We start from the raw sequence: 17,051 nt of genomic DNA, 5'->3' as shown, positions 1-17,051 counted from the left end.
CAGGTAACCCCCAGGACCCCGACGCTAAACCCCCAACCCCCACAACTTCCGCACTCATGATCATAAATGGGTCAATATTATCCAAATATTAACACACTTTCTTACCCACAGCTTATTTCTAAATTAAAGGGTTATCAGCCCGAAACCCCCAACCCTCCTAGAGGGGGCTTGGACCCCTCAGGGGAGGGGCGGGGGGCAGTAAATCCGAATTCATGGCTACAGCTTAAATATTCATGGAGAAAAATGTATTCAGTTTCCATGGCAACGCGAGGCTGGCGCTTAAATCCTGCCAGGCTGGCAGCCGGCAGATGAATGGGCCGCTGCCGGGCGTTAGTTTCATTAATTATTATAGTATTAGTGTAGTGTGATGTATTTCATTATATTGTAATATTAAATGATACGATATACTATAAATATAACATAACATTATATGATATAATAAAATATGATATTTTACGTAATATAATAATATAACATTATATATTATATAATATAATACAATATGACATAACATAATGTACCCTCAGGCATCAGCTGGGCACGGTCATGGGGGCATTAATAACATGGTATATAATATAACATAACGTAATATAACATAACATTACATTATATAACCTAATATAATACAATATAACATAATATAACATGTACCCACCCCCAGGCATCGGCGCGACTGGGCACGGTCATGGGCGTATTCCTGCCCTGCATCCAGAACATCTTCGGCGTGATCCTCTTCATCCGCATGCCCTGGATAGTGGGCACCGCTGGGGCCCTGAACGCCTTCATGCTGGTCTTCATGTGCTGCTGTACAGTGAGTCCCGGGCCACATGATGGGGACATGTGGGGCCCTCGTGGTGGACATGTGGGGCCCTCGTGGTTGGGTTATAGGGACTATGTTCAAGCCTTTAATTACGCCTCAGTTTATTTTTTAATCACTCCATCACCCCCAATAATCCCTCCCCCCTTTCTCCGATGTACCCAATAACCTTCCTCCAAATACTTCATTCTTCGCCCCATAATTTTTTTAACTCCTTCTCACCCCTCTTCATAAAAAATTACCCCCCATAACCCCCTACCTCGCCCCCTTAAACCTCTCCATTAAACCCCTCCTCCCCCCCATAAAAAATTACCCCCATAACCCCTCCAGGTAAGCCCTGGGTCCCTGGGGGTTACTCCGAGAACCCTCCTCCCCCATAAAAAATCGCTATTCCCTCTCATAAAAAAATTACCCCATAACCCCATACACCCCCCCTTAACCCCCCTACCCCTTATAACCCCTATAACCCCCCGTCCCCCGCAGACATTCCTGACGGGGGTCTCCATGTCAGCCATAGCCACCAACGGGGTGGTCCCGGCGGGCGGGTCCTACTTCATGGTGTCGCGGTCCCTGGGGCCCGAGTTCGGGGGGGCCGTGGGCCTCCTCTTCTACACCGGGACCACCGTGGCCGCCGCCATGTACATCATCGGGGCCATCGAGATACTTATAGTGAGTCTTGTTCATTATTGTCACTATTTGATGATGATAATGATGAATAAATGATGAATATGATAAGATAAGGGATACTGATATAAATAAATAAATGATAATAATAGAAATAAGTAGATAGCCATGTACATCATCGGGGCCATCGAGATACTCATAGTGAGTCTTGTTCATCATTGTCATCATTTGGATACTGATAGTGATGAATAAATGATGAATATGATGAAAATAAATGATACTGATATAAATAAATAATTAAATGATAATGATAAATAAATAAATACATGAAAATTATATAGATAAATAAATATGTGATAATAAATGAATGAATAAATAAATGATAATAGATATATGGTAATAAATGAGTGATAATAAATAAATAAATCATAATTGGCACGCCCCACGACAGGTCCAACTCTAGAGTACGTAATTATTTTAAGAAAATTTTTCCCGTATGTAACAGCCCCAGGCCACGCTGGGTCACCATACATACATTCTTGAATTTTTCCCCTTCTTTCCCGTCCCCCCTGATGCAGAACCTCCCCATACACCTCCCTCCGCAGACGTACAAAAATAATGTCTCCCTTCACCCGCAGACGTACAAAAATAATGTCTCCCCCTCCACCGCAGACGTACAAAAATAATGTCTCCCCTCCACCGCAGACGTACAAAAATAATGTCTCCCCCTCCACCGCAGACGTACAAAAATAATGTCTCCCCTCCACCGCAGACATACAAAAATAATGTCTCCCCTCCACCCGCAGACGTACATCGCCCCCGGCATGTCCATATTCGAAGACTTACACCTCTGCAGACCTACACCTCCCACCTATACTTCCCTCCACAGACCCTCCGCAGACCCGCATATACCTCCCTCCGATATACCTCCCTCCGCAGGCCCACAAAAAAAATGTCTCCTCCACCGCAGACCCACAAAAATAATGTCTCCCCCTCACCCGCAGACGTACATCGCCCTCCGCACACCCATAAAAATAATGTCTCCCCTCACCCGCAGACGTACATCGCCCCCGGCATGTCCATATTCGGGGACTTCACGAAGGACGTCAACATTATGTACAACAACTTCCGCGTGTTCGGCTCATGTCTCCTCGTGATCCTCGTGGTCATCGTCAGCATCGGCGTCGCCTTCGTCAGCAAGTTCGCCTCCGTGGCCCTCGCCTGCGTCATCGGCTCGATATTCTTCATCCTCGTCGGCATCTTCGTCAACATCAACGGCTCCGACGACCTCATGTGAGGCGGGATGTGTCGGGACATGTCGGGATGTGTTGGGGCGTGTCGGGATGTGTTGGGGCCTGTCGGGGGTCTGTCGGGATTTGTTGGTGCGTGTCGGGATGTGTTAGGACGTGTTGGGACGTGCTGGGGCCTGTCGAGGGTCTGTCGGGATGTGTTGGGGCGTGTCGGGGCGTGTCGGGATGTGTTGGGGCGTGTCGGGACGTGTCGGAATTTTTTGGGTCGTGTCGAGACGTCTTGGGGCCTGTCGGGGGTCTGTCGGGATGTGTTGGGGCGTGTCAGGATGTGGTGGGGCGTGTCGGGATGTGTTGGGGCGTATCGGGATGTGTTGGGGCGTGTCGGGATGTGTTGGGGCGTGACGGGACGTGTCGGGATGTGTCGGGGCGCGACGGAATGTGTTGGGGAGTGTCGGGACGTGATGGGGCGTGTCGGGATGTGTTGGGACGTGTTGGGGCGTGTCGGGATGTGTTGGGACGTGTCGGGATGTGTTGGGGCGTGTCGGGATGTGTCGGGGGTCTGTCGGGATGTGTTGGGGCGTGTTGGGATGTGGCGGGATGTGTTGAGATGTGGCGGGATGTGTTGAGATGTGGCGGGATGTGTTGGGGCGTGTCTGGACGTGTTGGGGCGTGTCGGGATGTGTTGGGACGTGTTGGGATGTGTTGTGGCGTGTCGGGATGTGTTGTGGCGTGTCGGGATGTGTTGGGTAACCGTCCATTTGACAGAGCCTGCTTATACCCAACCGTCCATTTGACAGAGCCTGCTCACACCCAACCGTCCATTTGACAGAGCCTGCTCATACCCAACCGTCCATTTGACAGAGCCTGCTCATACCCAACCGTCCATTTGACAGACCCTGCTTATACCCAACCGTCCATTTGACAGAGCCTGCTCATACCCAACCGTCTATTTGACAGGCCCTGCTTCTATTTGACAGAGCCTGTTCATACCCTACCGTCTACCTGACAGGATGTGCACGCTGGGCCCCCGTCTGTTAGCTGAGCCCAAAGACGGCAACTGCAGCAAGGGCGTCGGTAACGCCCTCTGGAGGATGTACTGCGCCACAGGGGACGAGCCGGGGCAGTACTCCGAGAACATCACAGACTGCGACGAGTACTTCGTTGCTCACGACCTACAGCTGCGGCGCAGTATCCTGGGGCTGTCGTCTGGGGTCTTCATGGGTGAGTCTTGGGGTCTTGAGGGGTGAGCTGGGGTCCGTAGGGGACGAGCCGGGGCAGTACTCCGAGAACATCACAGACTGCGACGAGTACTTCGTTGCCCACGACCTACAGCTGCGCCGCAGTATCCTGGGGCTGTCGTCCGGGGTCTTTATGGGTGAGTCTTGTGGTCTTGGGGTCTTAAAAGGTCTTGGCGTCTTATGGGTCTCAGGGGTGTTGGGGTCCAATGGGGTCTTGGCGGCCTGTAGAGTCTCAGTGGTCTTGGCGTTTGGCGTCATGTGGGGTCTTGGGGTCCTGTGGGGTCTCAGGGGTACTGTAAGGTCTCAGGAGTCTTGGGGTCTTGGGTCTCAGGGGTTTTGTGGGTCTCAGGGGTTTTGGCGTCCTGTGGGGTCTCAGGGGTCTTGAGGGGTCTAGGACTTGTACTTGAGTTCAGTCGTAGTACAATGATTGCATGCAGAATGTTAATGGGTATCATCAGGATTCGTATAACCGATTACCGACAAACGATTACCACGGTACCTTCACGGTTACCCCGATTACCCATAGAGAACCTGGGCCCGAACTACATGCAGAATGCTAATGGGTATCATCACTATTTAATAACCGATTACCGACAAATATTACCACGATTACCTTCACGGTTACCCTGGATACCCGCAGAGAACCTGGGCCCGAACTACATGCAGAATATTAATAGGTATCATCAGGGCTTACATCAGGGTTTAATAACCGATTACCGCGATTACCCCTACGATTACCCCTACGGTTACCCGCAGAGAACCTGGGCTCGAACTACATGCAGAATGGTAACAGGTATCATCAGTATTTAATAACCGATTGCCGACAAACGATTACCACGATTACCCCCCGGTTACCCCTACGATTACCCCCACGATTACCTTCACGATTACCCCCTGGTTACCCGCAGAGAACCTGGGCCCGAACTACATGCAGAAGGGGCAGATCGTGGCGGACTCGGACCTACAGGAAGACTATGACCCACTTGGCCGACCCACTTACAACCAGGTCATCATCGACATCACCACCTCCTTCACCGTCCTCGTCGGCATCTTCTTCCCCTCCGTTACCGGTCAGTGGTAACTGTGGTAACTGGGGTTACTTAGTGGTAACTGGGGTTACTAGTTACCTGGGGTTACCAGGGAGTGGTTTTACAGAGTCAGTGGTATCTGGAGTTACTCAGTGGTAACTGGGGTTACCAGGGAGTGGGTACCGGTGGTTACCGGGGTTACTTAGTGGTATCTGGGGTTACCGGGGAGTGGTGTTACTAAGTGAGTGATACTCAGAGGTATCTGGGGTTACTCAGTGGTATCTGGGGTTACTAGTTAACTAGGGTTACCTTGTCAGTGGTGTCTGGGGAAACTAGACACTTACCATCTACATCCCCTTATCTACCACTCCCCTCTTATATTCTTATCTACCACTCCCCGTTATCTACCGTCTACCTTCCTTCCTATATACAGTATGTACGTGCCTCCTTCTATGTATCCCCCTTATCTATCCATTACCCATTATCTACCCCGCCTTATCTACCATCTACCTTCCTATTTATGTACCTCCTTCTATGTATCCCTCTTATCCATCCACTCTCATTATCTACCTCGCCTTATCTACCATCTACCCCGCCTTATCTACCATCTACCCCGCCTTATCTACCATCTACCCCCCTTATCTACCATCTAGCTTCCTTCCTATGTATGTACCTCCTTCTATTTATCCCCCTTATCTATCCACTCCCCATTATCTACCCCGCCATATCTACCATCTACACCCTTTTATCTACCATCTACCCTGCTTTATCTACCATCTACCATTATCCATCTACTCCTTATCTAATTCCCTTATCTACCACTCCCCATCTTCTCTCCACTGCCTTATCTACCCCCTTATCTACCCCGCCTCATCTACCATCTACACCCCATTCTCTACCATCGACCCCCCTCCGTATCTACCATCTACCCAGCTATTTTTGCACCCCTTCCTTTGTATTCCCTCCTCCTCTACACTCCCACCATCTACCCCCTCATCTACCATCTACCCCCTCATCTACCATCTACCCTCTTTTATCTACCCCGCCTTATCTACCATCTACCAGGCATCATGGCGGGCAGCAACAGGTCCGGGGATCTAGCGGACGCCCAGAAGAGCATCCCCGTGGGGACGCTGTGTGCCATCACCGTCACGTCTACCGTCTACTGCTCCTATCTACTCTTCTTTGCTGCCACCTACGACAGTCTACTCATCAGGGATAAGTGAGTGTCTACCGTCTACTGCTACTATCTACTCTTCTTCGCTGCCACCTACGACAGTCTACTCATAAGGGATAAGTGAGTGTCTACCGTCTACTGCTACTATCTACTCTTCTTTGCTGCCACCTACGACAGTCTACTCATCAGGGACAAGTAAGTCTACCGTCTACTGCTCCTATCTACTCTTCTTTGCTGCTACCTACGACAGTCTACTCATCAGGGACAAGTGAGTCTACCGTCTACCTCTCCTATCTACTTTTCGCGTGGCCCAACAAGTGTGTCATCCTGACCCATGTTAACGCCCCTGTCCTCCACCAGGTTCGGGAACAGCGTGGGCGGTCAGTTGGCCATCGCGTGGCCCAACAAATGGGTCATCCTGACCCATGTTAACGTCCCTGTCCTCCGCCAGGTTCGGGAACAGCGTGGGCGGTCAGTTGGCCATTGCGTCTATCGCGTGGCCCAACAAGTGGGTTATCCTGACTCATGTTAACGCCCCTGTCCTCCGCCAGGTTCGGGAACAGCGTGGGCGGTCAGTTGGCCATCGCGTGGCCCAACAAGTGGGTCATCCTGACCCATGTTAACGTCCCTGTCCTCCACCAGGTTCGGGAACAGCGTGGGCGGTCAGTTGGCCATCGCGTGGCCCAACAAATGGGTCATCCTGACCCACGTTAACGCCCCTGTCCTCCGTCAGGTTCGGGAACAGCGTGGGCGGCCAACTGGCCATCGCGTCCATCGCGTGGCCCAACAAGTGTGTCATCTTGACCCATGTTAACGCTCCTGTCCTCCACCAGGTTCGGGAACAGCGTGGGCGGTCAGTTGGCCATTGCGTCCATCGCGTGGCCCAACAAGTGGGTCATCCTGATAGGATCCCTGCTGTCCACCATCGGGGCGGGCATGCAGTCCCTCACGGGGGCGCCGCGCCTCCTGCAGGCCATCGCTAAGGACGGCATCATACCGGTGCTGGCGCCCTTTGCTAAGAGCACCGCACGCGGCGAGCCCTTTAGGGCCCTCATGTTCACTGCAAGTGGGTCCTTAAGAGGTCCTTAGGAGGTCCTTTAGGGCCCTCATGTTCACTGCAAGTGGGTCCTTGAGTGGTCCTTGAGAGGTCCTTTAGGGCCCTCATGTTCACTGCAAGTGGGTCCTTGAGTGGTCCTTAAGAGGTCCTTTAGGGCCCTCATGTTCACTGCAAGTGGGTNGCCCCACATACAACATGCCCCACATACAACATGCCCCACATACAACATGCCCCACATACAACATGCCCCACATACAACATGCCCCACATACAACATGCCCCACATACAACATGCCCCACATACAACATGCCCCACATACAACATGCCCCACATACAACATGCCCCACATACAACATGCCCCACATACAACATGCCCCACATACAACATGCCCCACATACAACATGCCCCACATACAACATGCCCCACATACAACATGCCCCACATACAACATGCCCCACATACAACATGCCCCACATACAACATGCCCCACATACAACATGCCCCACATACAACATGCCCCACATACAACATGCCCCACATACAACATGCCCCACATACAACATGCCCCACATACAACATGCCCCACATACAACATGCCCCACATACAACATGCCCCACATACAACATGCCCCACATACAACATGCCCCACATACAACATGCCCCACATACAACATGCCCCACATACAACATGCCCCACATACAACATGCCCCACATACAACATGCCCCACATACAACATGCCCCATGTTGCAGTGATCTGCTTCATCGCCATCATGCCCCACATACAACATGCCCCACATACAACATGCCCCACATGTAACATGCCCCACATATGACCCACATACAACATGCCCCACATACAACATACCCCACATACAACATGCCCCACATACAACATGCCCCACATGTAACATGACCCACATACAACATGCCCCACATACAACATGCCCCACATACAACATGACCCACATACAACATACCCCACATACAACATGCCCCACATACAACATACCCCATGTTGCAGTGATCTGTTTCATCGCCATCCTGATCGGCAACATCGACAACATCAACCCGCTGCTGTCGATGTTCCACATGTACCATGACTCACATACAACATGCCCCATATTTGACCCACTTTAAACATGCCCCATGCCCCACATACAACATGCCGCATGTTGCAGTGATATGTTTCATCGCCATCCTGATCGGCAACATCGACAACATCAACCCGCTGCTGTCGATGTTCTTCCTCATGTGCTACGGCTTCGTCAACCTCGCCTGTGCCCTCCAGACCCTACTGCGTACCCCCAACTGGCGCCCCCGCTTCAAGTACTACCACTGGTACGTGAGTGGGTCACGTTACCCACTTTCTCGAGGGGAAACACGACCCACTTTCACAAGAAAGTGGGTACCTTAACATTTTTTTGACAGAATGTGACTCACTTTTCGATAAAGTATGTCGCAAGGGTCTCCCTTCTTGAGAAAGTGGGTACGTAAGACACACTTCTTGAGAAAATGGGTACGTAAGACACACTTGAGAAAGTGGGTACGTAAGACACACTTCTTCAGAAAGTGGGTACGTAAGACACACTTCTTCAGAAAGTGGGTACGTAAGACACACTTCTTGAGAAAGTGGGTACGTAAGACTCACTTCTTAGGAAAGTGGGTACATAAGACACACTTCTTGAGAAAGTGGATACATAAGACTCACTTCTTGGGAAAGTGGGTCACATGACTCATTTCTTCAATAAGTGGGTAATGATAGTTAACTAAATTGTTCTAATTAACCTGTTCCTCCCTACAGGTCGCTGTCGTTCATAGGGCTGTCCCTATGTATCACCTGTTCTAATTAACCTGTCCCTCTCTACAGGTCGCTGTCGTTCATAGGGCTGTCCCTATGTATCACCTGTTCTAATTAACCTGTTCTAATTACCCTGTCCCCCGCTACAGGTCGCTGTCGTTCATAGGGCTGTNGGGGGACGGCATCAGGGGGTTAGCCCTCTCAGCGGCCCGCTACTCTCTACTGCGTCTGGAGGAGGGTGAGTGGGGCGAGTGGGGTGAGTGGGGGGACGGCATCAGGGGGTTAGCCCTCTCAGCGGCCCGCTACTCTCTACTGCGTCTGGAGGAGGGTGAGTGGGGCGAGTGGGGTGTGTGGGTGAGTGGGGTGTGTGAGGCGAGTGGGGTGTGTGGGGTGAGAGGGGCGAATGGGGTGAGTGGGGGCGACCGGGATGAGTGGGGCGAGTGGAGCGAGTGGGTCGAATGGAGCGAGTGGGATGGGTGGACTAGAGTATGAGCCCCTAATACACAGCTGAGAGTAACACAAAACGGACAGCAAATGGTACGGGAACTAGCGCACCGAGATGCCAACAACCAGCCGCAGAGACTAGGGGTTCTAGCCCTAATACACTGACAAGAATCACAAAAACGGACAGCAAATGGTACGGGAACTAGCCGCACTAAGATGCCAACGACCAGCCGCAGTGACTAGGGGTTCTAGCCCTAATACACTGCAACGAATCAAAAAACGGACAGCAAATGGTACGGGAACTAGCCACACCGATATGCTAACAACCAGCCGCAGAGACTAGGGGTACTAGCCCTAATACACTGCAAAGAATCACACAAATGGATAGCAAATGGTACGGGAACTAGCGCACCGAGATTCCAACAACCAGCCACAGAGACTAGGGTTACTAGCCCTAACACTCTGCAAAGTTCCGATTACTCTCGAGCGTGGAAGGTATTAACTCACACGACACGGGAGGCGCGAACGGTACTGCTGAAAAGATACCAGAAGGCTGATAAATATCCTCGAGTGCAGAGGTTATTAGCCCCCACAACACGAGAAGTGTTAATCTTGTATAAAAACTTAGGACCGACTTTAGTTAGTGTAATTACATAGTGCTCTGTACTGGAACTAGCCGTCCCAGGGGCCATACTTTCAAAATTCGCTAAGTGAACGTAAGTACTTACGCTCTATTTTCTTGTCTAAGATTGGTGGATTTTGCTTGAAAGGCCGTCAATGATTGGCTGATGAACTTACGATCTCTTGACTTTTTTGAAAGTATAGGCCCAGAGCGATACCAGCAACTGGAACTAACCAAGAACTCCACCTGAGCCGTTATTAGTCCGTTAGTGGAACTGTTTGCGAGTTATGTCCAGAACTACGGTGAGGTTTTATCTTGGAAGCCCAGTACACTTTCAAAAAAAGTTAAGAGATCCTATGTTCATCCGCCAATCATTGACGGCCTTTCAAGCAAAATCCACCAATCATAGACAAGAAAATAGAGCGTAAGTACTTACGTTCACTTAGCCATTTTTGAAAGCATGGCCCCAGATATTTTTCTCCCTGAATTCGAGTCGAAACATATGCACCCTAGCCCAGTACCACTGAGCACACACAACTTTCCCGCGAGGGGTAACTCAGCTAAAACGAGCTTACCTCAACACCCCGTTTACAATGTACAAGAAATGGGCTAATAATATGCTAAAAATAAATAATATAGTATATTACAATAAAATAGAATAATAATATAATTCTTTGGTCACATAAAGATAAGTGAAAGTTGATATAAGATAGAATAACTGTCTAGGATAACTAACGCGCGAGCGGTGAGTCGATACCAGTTCGTCAATAGCCTAGACAAATGAACATTGATTAAAAGCATTATCACATACAATGAGAAGCATTATAAGTAGGAATTTAAAAGCAAAAACAATACCACAAAAATTCAACATATCTTTATAAGAGAAAACGTTTCGGAGTCCAGCTCCATCGTCAGTTCACAAAATTCAGTCCAGAAGAAGTTCAGATCCAGAAACACAAATACAATCAATTAGTAGAGCAAAAGGCACTGTTAGGTTTTAAAACGTTAGCTTTTAAAGCATTATCACCTAATAAAATCATATTAATAAAGAGTTTAACCTTTTGATAACATGACTACTAGCTATAATCGACTTCGTATAGAACATCTACCTCTAAGATGTCTAGCTTTCCTTACGCAAGATAACGGCCTAGCCGTCTTTACTTTAACGATGGTATCGAAGATTGACAGCACTTAAATCATTACGATTATACATTACGATTACGGTTATCATTACGATTACGATTATCATTACGATTATATTTACGATAATTAATTACGATTATACAGTAAATCATTATGATTATATATTACGATTACGGTTATCATTACGATTACGATTTTCATCACGACCATATTTACGATAATTACGATTATACAGTAAATCATTATGATTATATATTACGATTACGGTTATCATTACGATTACGATTTCCTGTCCCCCAGGACCCCCCCACACCAAGAACTGGCGTCCCCAGATCCTACTCCTTATTAAGCTCAGCAAGGACTTGGTCCCGAAGTACAAGAAGCTGTTCACGTTCGCGTCCCAACTTAAGGCCGGTAAAGGACTTACCATCGCCGTGGCGGTCCTTGAAGGGGACTTTACCAAGTCCTATGGCGAGGCCCAGGCCGCCAAGAACTCCTTGAGGAAGGCCATGGACGAGGAGAGACTTAAGGGCTTCGTGGACGCCTTGGTTGCCAGCAACGTGTCCGACGGCATCAACCATGTGTGCGTTAAGGGGTTAAGGGCTGGTGTTGAGGGGTTAAGGGCTGGGGTTAAGGGGTTAAGGGCCTTAGTCGTAAGCAACGGGTCCGATGGCATCAACCATGTGTGCGTTAAAGGGTTAAGGGCTGCGGTTAAGGGGGTTAAAGAGTAGTTAAGGGCTGGGGTTAAGAGGGTTAAGGGCGGTTAAAGAGTAGTTAAGGGCTGGGTTTAAGAGGGTTAAGGGCAGTCGCTAGCAACGTGTCGGACGGCATCAACCATATGTGGGTTAAAGGGGTTTAAAGACGGTTATGGGTTTAAGGGTTTGGGTTAGAAGCAGTATTAAGGAGTAGCTTAAGCGGGGTAAGAGGCGGGGTTAAAGGCCTTGGTCGCCAGCAACATGTCGGTGAGCATTAACCCTGTATGGTTTGAGAGGGGTTATTTGTGGGTTAAGGCGGGTTATGGGTTTAAGAGGTGGGGTTAAATTGACAGAAAGAGAGGGAGGATGGAGACAACTCCTTTCTTTTCATGGGAAGATTAGGGGTTATTCGCACATAATCTAACCCATTTAACCCCGTCATTTAACCCCCTCACTTAACCCCCTCATTTAACCCCCCCCAGGATCCAGACGTGTGGGCTGGGGGGATGAAGCCCCCCATTTAACCCCCTGATTTAACCCCCCCAGGATCCAGACGTGCGGGCTGGGGGGCATGAAGCCCAACACTTAACCCCACATTTAACCCCCCAGGATCCAGACGTGTGGGCTGGGGGGCATGAAGCCCAACACTGTTAACCCCCCTTTNTAGTGGCAGCCAGTAGCTAGTGGCCGCCAGTAACTACTGGCCAGAAGGTGATTAGTGGCAGCCAGTAGCTAGTGGCCGCCAGTAACTACTGGCCAGAAGGTGATTAGTGGCAGCCAGTAGCTAGTGGCCGCCAGTAACTACTGGCCAGAAGGTGATTAGTGGCAGCCAGTAGCTAGTGGCCGCCAGTAACTAGTGGCCAGAAGGTGATTAGTGGCAGCCAGTAGCTAGTGGCCGCCAGTAGCTACTGGCCAGAAGGTGATTAGTGGCAGCCAGCAGCTACTGGCCGCCACTAGCTAGTGGGGGCCGCGCATAAATCGGCCGCTAATATCAGCTTCGGCCGCGCCTGAAGGGCAGCTTGCTAGCTCGGTATATATATATGACTCCTCTCGGCCAACCCTTGTCATACTCTCATAATACACTTGTGATCGTAATACACTTGTGATCGTAATACACTTGTGATCGTAATACACTTGTGATCGTAATACACTTGTGATTTCTCTTAACTTTTTTTGAAAGTATGGGCCCTGGGCGGCGCCTGATGCAGAGTTGCGCCCGCATTGAAATTTTGTTAGGATAGTGGTTGCCACTGCGCATGTTTCCGGCACTAATACAAGTAACCCACTAACAATATCCTCCACTAACTAGTGGCCGTAACTAGTGACCGTCACTACTCAGGTCGCGGGCACTAACAATATGCTCCACTAACTAGTGACCGTAACTAGTGACCGTCACTAATACAAGTAACTCCTAAAAATACCCTCCACTAACTAGTGACCGTAACTAGTGACCATCACTAATACAAGTAACTCCTAAAAATATCCTCCACTAACTAGTGACCGTAACTAGTGACCGTCACTACTCAGGTCACGGGCACTAACAATACACTCCACTAACTAGTGACCGTAACTAGTGACCGTCACTATCCAGGTCGCGGGCACTAATACAAGTAACTACTAACATTATCCTCCACTAACTAGTGGCCGTAACTAGTGACTGTCACTACTCAGGTCACGGGCACTAACAATATCCTCCACTAACTAGTGACCGTAACTAGTGACCGTCACTACTCAGGTCGCGGGCACTATCAATATCCTCCACTAACTAGTGGCCGTAACTAGTGACCGGCACTAATAGTACCTACTAACAATATCCTCCACTAACTAGTGGCCGTAACTAGTGACCGTCACTACTCAGGTCGCGGGAACTAATACAAGTAACTACCAACAATATCTTCCACTAACTAGTGACCGTAACTAGTGACCGTCACTACCCAGGTCGCGGGCACTAATACCAGTAACTACCAACAATACCCTCCACTAACTAGTGACCGTCACTACCCAGGTCACGGGCACTAATACATGCAAGTAACTACTAACATTATCCTCCACTAACTAGTGGCCGTAACTAGTGACCGTCACTACAGGTCGCGGGCACTAATACATGCAAGTAACTACTAAGAATACCCTCCACTAACTAGTGGCCGTAACTAGTGACCGTCACTACTCAGGTCGCGGGAACTAATACAAGTAACTACCAACAATATCTTCCACTAACTAGTGACCGTAACTAGTGACCGTCACTACCCAGGTCGCGGGCACTAATACCAGTAACTACCAACAATACCCTCCACTAACTAGTGACCGTCACTACCCAGGTCACGGGCACTAATACATGCAAGTAACTACTAACATTATCCTCCACTAACTAGTGGCCGTAACTAGTGACCGTCACTACAGGTCGCGGGCACTAATACATGCAAGTAACTACTAAGAATACCCTCCACTAACTAGTGGCCGTAACTAGTGACTGTCACTACCCAGGTCGCGGGCACTATCGACATCTGGTGGATCGTGCACGACGGCGGGCTGCTCATGCTGCTGCCCTTCCTGCTGCGCCAGCATAAGGTATTTCTTTTGTATATTTTTAACATTTTTATAATTAATTTATATTTATAAAATGTATAAATAATATATAATATTATTTATACATTTTTGTATAAATAATAATAAAATTTTGTATATTTAAAAATCAAACCTGTATATATGAAGAACTTCTGCCTAACTACACTAATATTAAAAATAAAATTAACATTTTTTATAATTAATAATTAATTAACCTATAAAATTACATGTGTTTAGCCCTTTGTATATTGTCTAAAATTAACCCATAAAATTACATGTGTTTAGCCCTTTGTATATTGTCTAAAATTAACCTATAAAATTACATGTGTTTAGCCCTTTGTATATTGTCTAAAATTTAGACAATTATTAAATTAATAATTAATTTGGAATTATATCTGGCCTTTAGAATTAAGTCATTATAAAATTTATGGATAATTTAAAATTAGGCCGTTAAAATTTATATATACTATCAAATTATGCACCGAAATATTATGTATCCTAGAAATACTTCTATTTAATTATGCATTCCTGTGATATTAAGATATGAAGAAACATACAATCAATCAATGAGTATGATCAATATGATTGATTGATTGATCAATATTTCTATAATTACTATGATTGATCAATATATGATTGATCTATAATTATTATTGATTGATTGATCAATATGATTGATTGATTGATCTATATTTCTATAATTATTATGATTGATCAATATATGATTGACCTATAATTATTATTGATTGATTGATCAATATGATTGATCAATATTTCTATAATTATTATGATTGATCAATATACGATTGATCTATAATTATTATTGATTAATATGATTGATCAATATATGATTGATCTATAATTATTATTGATTGATTGATCAATATTTCTATAATTATTAATTCAATGCAAGCAGCCACTGTAGCGCATGATAGGCGTCGAAGGTGGTGCATCAGCATGGCTATGACCGGTGCCCAAATTATTTCTCTATTGCATTTTTTTTTATTTTTCTCTATTGCCAAAATTTTTCTCTATTGTGGGAACTTACCGCCTTAAAGATTTATTTTAATTCTGTTTAATTAGTTTAAATCATTAATAATTATTGATTGAATAACTTGTAATGTGATTGGTGACGAAGGTGGTGCATCAGCGTGACCGTGGGCTGTGCCAATTTTTTAATTTTTATTAATTTTTAATAATAATTTAATTAATTTTGTAATTTTTAAAATAATTTCCAATGATAATTGAAACAATTATCGGTAACTGTTTTCCACTAATTACTAATCATTTAATTGAGACTAATTACTGACTAATCAATTAATTAATTTTGACTAATTGTGTGTTGATTAAGGTTTATGGTAGTTTTAAAACAAATTTCTAAATAATTAATTGTGACTAATTACTTAATTAATTGGGACTAATTACTGAAGGTTTAGAAGATTGTGACTAATTAATTAATTAATTAGGCCTAATTGTAATAAAGGTTTGGAAGTAATTAATTATGACTAATTACTTAATTAATTGAGACTAATTACTTAATTAATTAAGAATAATTAATTAATTAATTATGACTAATTAACTAATTAATTATGACTAATAATTTAGTTAATTGAGACTAATTACTTAATTAATTAAGAATAATTAATTAATTAATTATGACTAATTAATTAATTATTTGAGACTAATTAACCAATTAATTAAGCATAATTACCTAAGGTGTGGAAGAACTGCAAGCTGCGCATCTTCACGGTAGCGCAGCTGGAGGACAACAGCATCCAGATGAAGCAGGACCTGAAGACGTTCCTCTACCACCTCAGGATAGACGCTGACGTCGACGTCGTCGAGATGGTACGTTACTTTACCTTGTTTATTATACGTTATATTACGTTAGTTTACGTTTAAATTATCTCGATTACTAGAGGTTATTTTACGTTAGTTTACCTTGAAATTACGTCATTTATTGTATGTTAGTTTACGTTGAATTTGCGTCATTTGTTCAACGTTATTTTACGTTAGTTTACGTTGAATTTGCGTCATTTGTTCAACGTTATTTTACGTTAGTTTACGTTGAATTTACGTCATTTGTTCAACGTTATTTTTATTCAAAGATTTCAATTGAAGTGTTATTAAAAGAAACTTTGTGGCCTATTCTGATGCACTTTGTGCCTCTGCCTTTTGATGCACTTTTTTGAAGTCATTTCATTGTGGGTCATTCTGACCCAGTTTACACAGCGTATCAGTGCTACGCGGCTCTCTGCTCGACGCAGTGGGTATAAAAGTTTGTCTCTAATCCAATATGATCCATTTGTTTTTCTGTGTGTGTCCTTAGCTCCTTGCCATTTACCCACACTTTACCCTCGCTTACCCTCATAATTACCCTCATTCTATTACACATTTACCCTTTATCACACATTACCCCCACTTCATTTCACATATACCCTCACCCTATCCTCACATTTACCCTCACTCTACCCTCACTCTACCCTCACTCTACCCTCACATTTACCCTCAATCTACCCTCGCTCTACCCTCACATCTACCCTCACTTTACCCTCACTCTACCCTCACTCTACCCTCACTCTACCCTC

At 46.3% G+C, this 17,051-nt stretch overlaps 1 protein-coding gene across 1 annotated transcript in view; it reads left to right on the top strand.

Annotated features, from left to right (window-relative positions):
• Positions 1 to 17,051, top strand: part of LOC108670447 (solute carrier family 12 member 6) — a 38,101-nt gene that overhangs the window by 10,757 nt on the left and 10,293 nt on the right. Inside the window, exons 4-19 of the mRNA XM_047880995.1 lie at positions 662 to 811; positions 1,301 to 1,486; positions 2,499 to 2,734; positions 3,701 to 3,912; positions 4,838 to 4,999; positions 6,023 to 6,179; positions 6,586 to 6,642; positions 6,686 to 6,796; positions 6,968 to 7,200; positions 8,375 to 8,534; positions 8,998 to 9,026; positions 9,161 to 9,322; positions 11,504 to 11,786; positions 12,445 to 12,484; positions 14,383 to 14,466; positions 16,180 to 16,311. Coding sequence (XP_047736951.1) covers positions 662 to 811; positions 1,301 to 1,486; positions 2,499 to 2,734; positions 3,701 to 3,912; positions 4,838 to 4,999; positions 6,023 to 6,179; positions 6,586 to 6,642; positions 6,686 to 6,796; positions 6,968 to 7,200; positions 8,375 to 8,534; positions 8,998 to 9,026; positions 9,161 to 9,322; positions 11,504 to 11,786; positions 12,445 to 12,484; positions 14,383 to 14,466; positions 16,180 to 16,311 — 2,394 coding nt within the window. The remainder of the gene's footprint in view (positions 1 to 661; positions 812 to 1,300; positions 1,487 to 2,498; positions 2,735 to 3,700; positions 3,913 to 4,837; positions 5,000 to 6,022; positions 6,180 to 6,585; positions 6,643 to 6,685; positions 6,797 to 6,967; positions 7,201 to 8,374; positions 8,535 to 8,997; positions 9,027 to 9,160; positions 9,323 to 11,503; positions 11,787 to 12,444; positions 12,485 to 14,382; positions 14,467 to 16,179; positions 16,312 to 17,051) is intronic.

Source organism: Hyalella azteca, unplaced genomic scaffold (genome assembly GCF_000764305.2).
Source record: "Hyalella azteca isolate HAZT.00-mixed unplaced genomic scaffold, Hazt_2.0.2 contig6760, whole genome shotgun sequence".
NCBI classification, from domain to species: domain Eukaryota; kingdom Metazoa; phylum Arthropoda; class Malacostraca; order Amphipoda; family Hyalellidae; genus Hyalella; species Hyalella azteca.
This window is presented reverse-complemented; position numbering and strand designations above follow the sequence as displayed.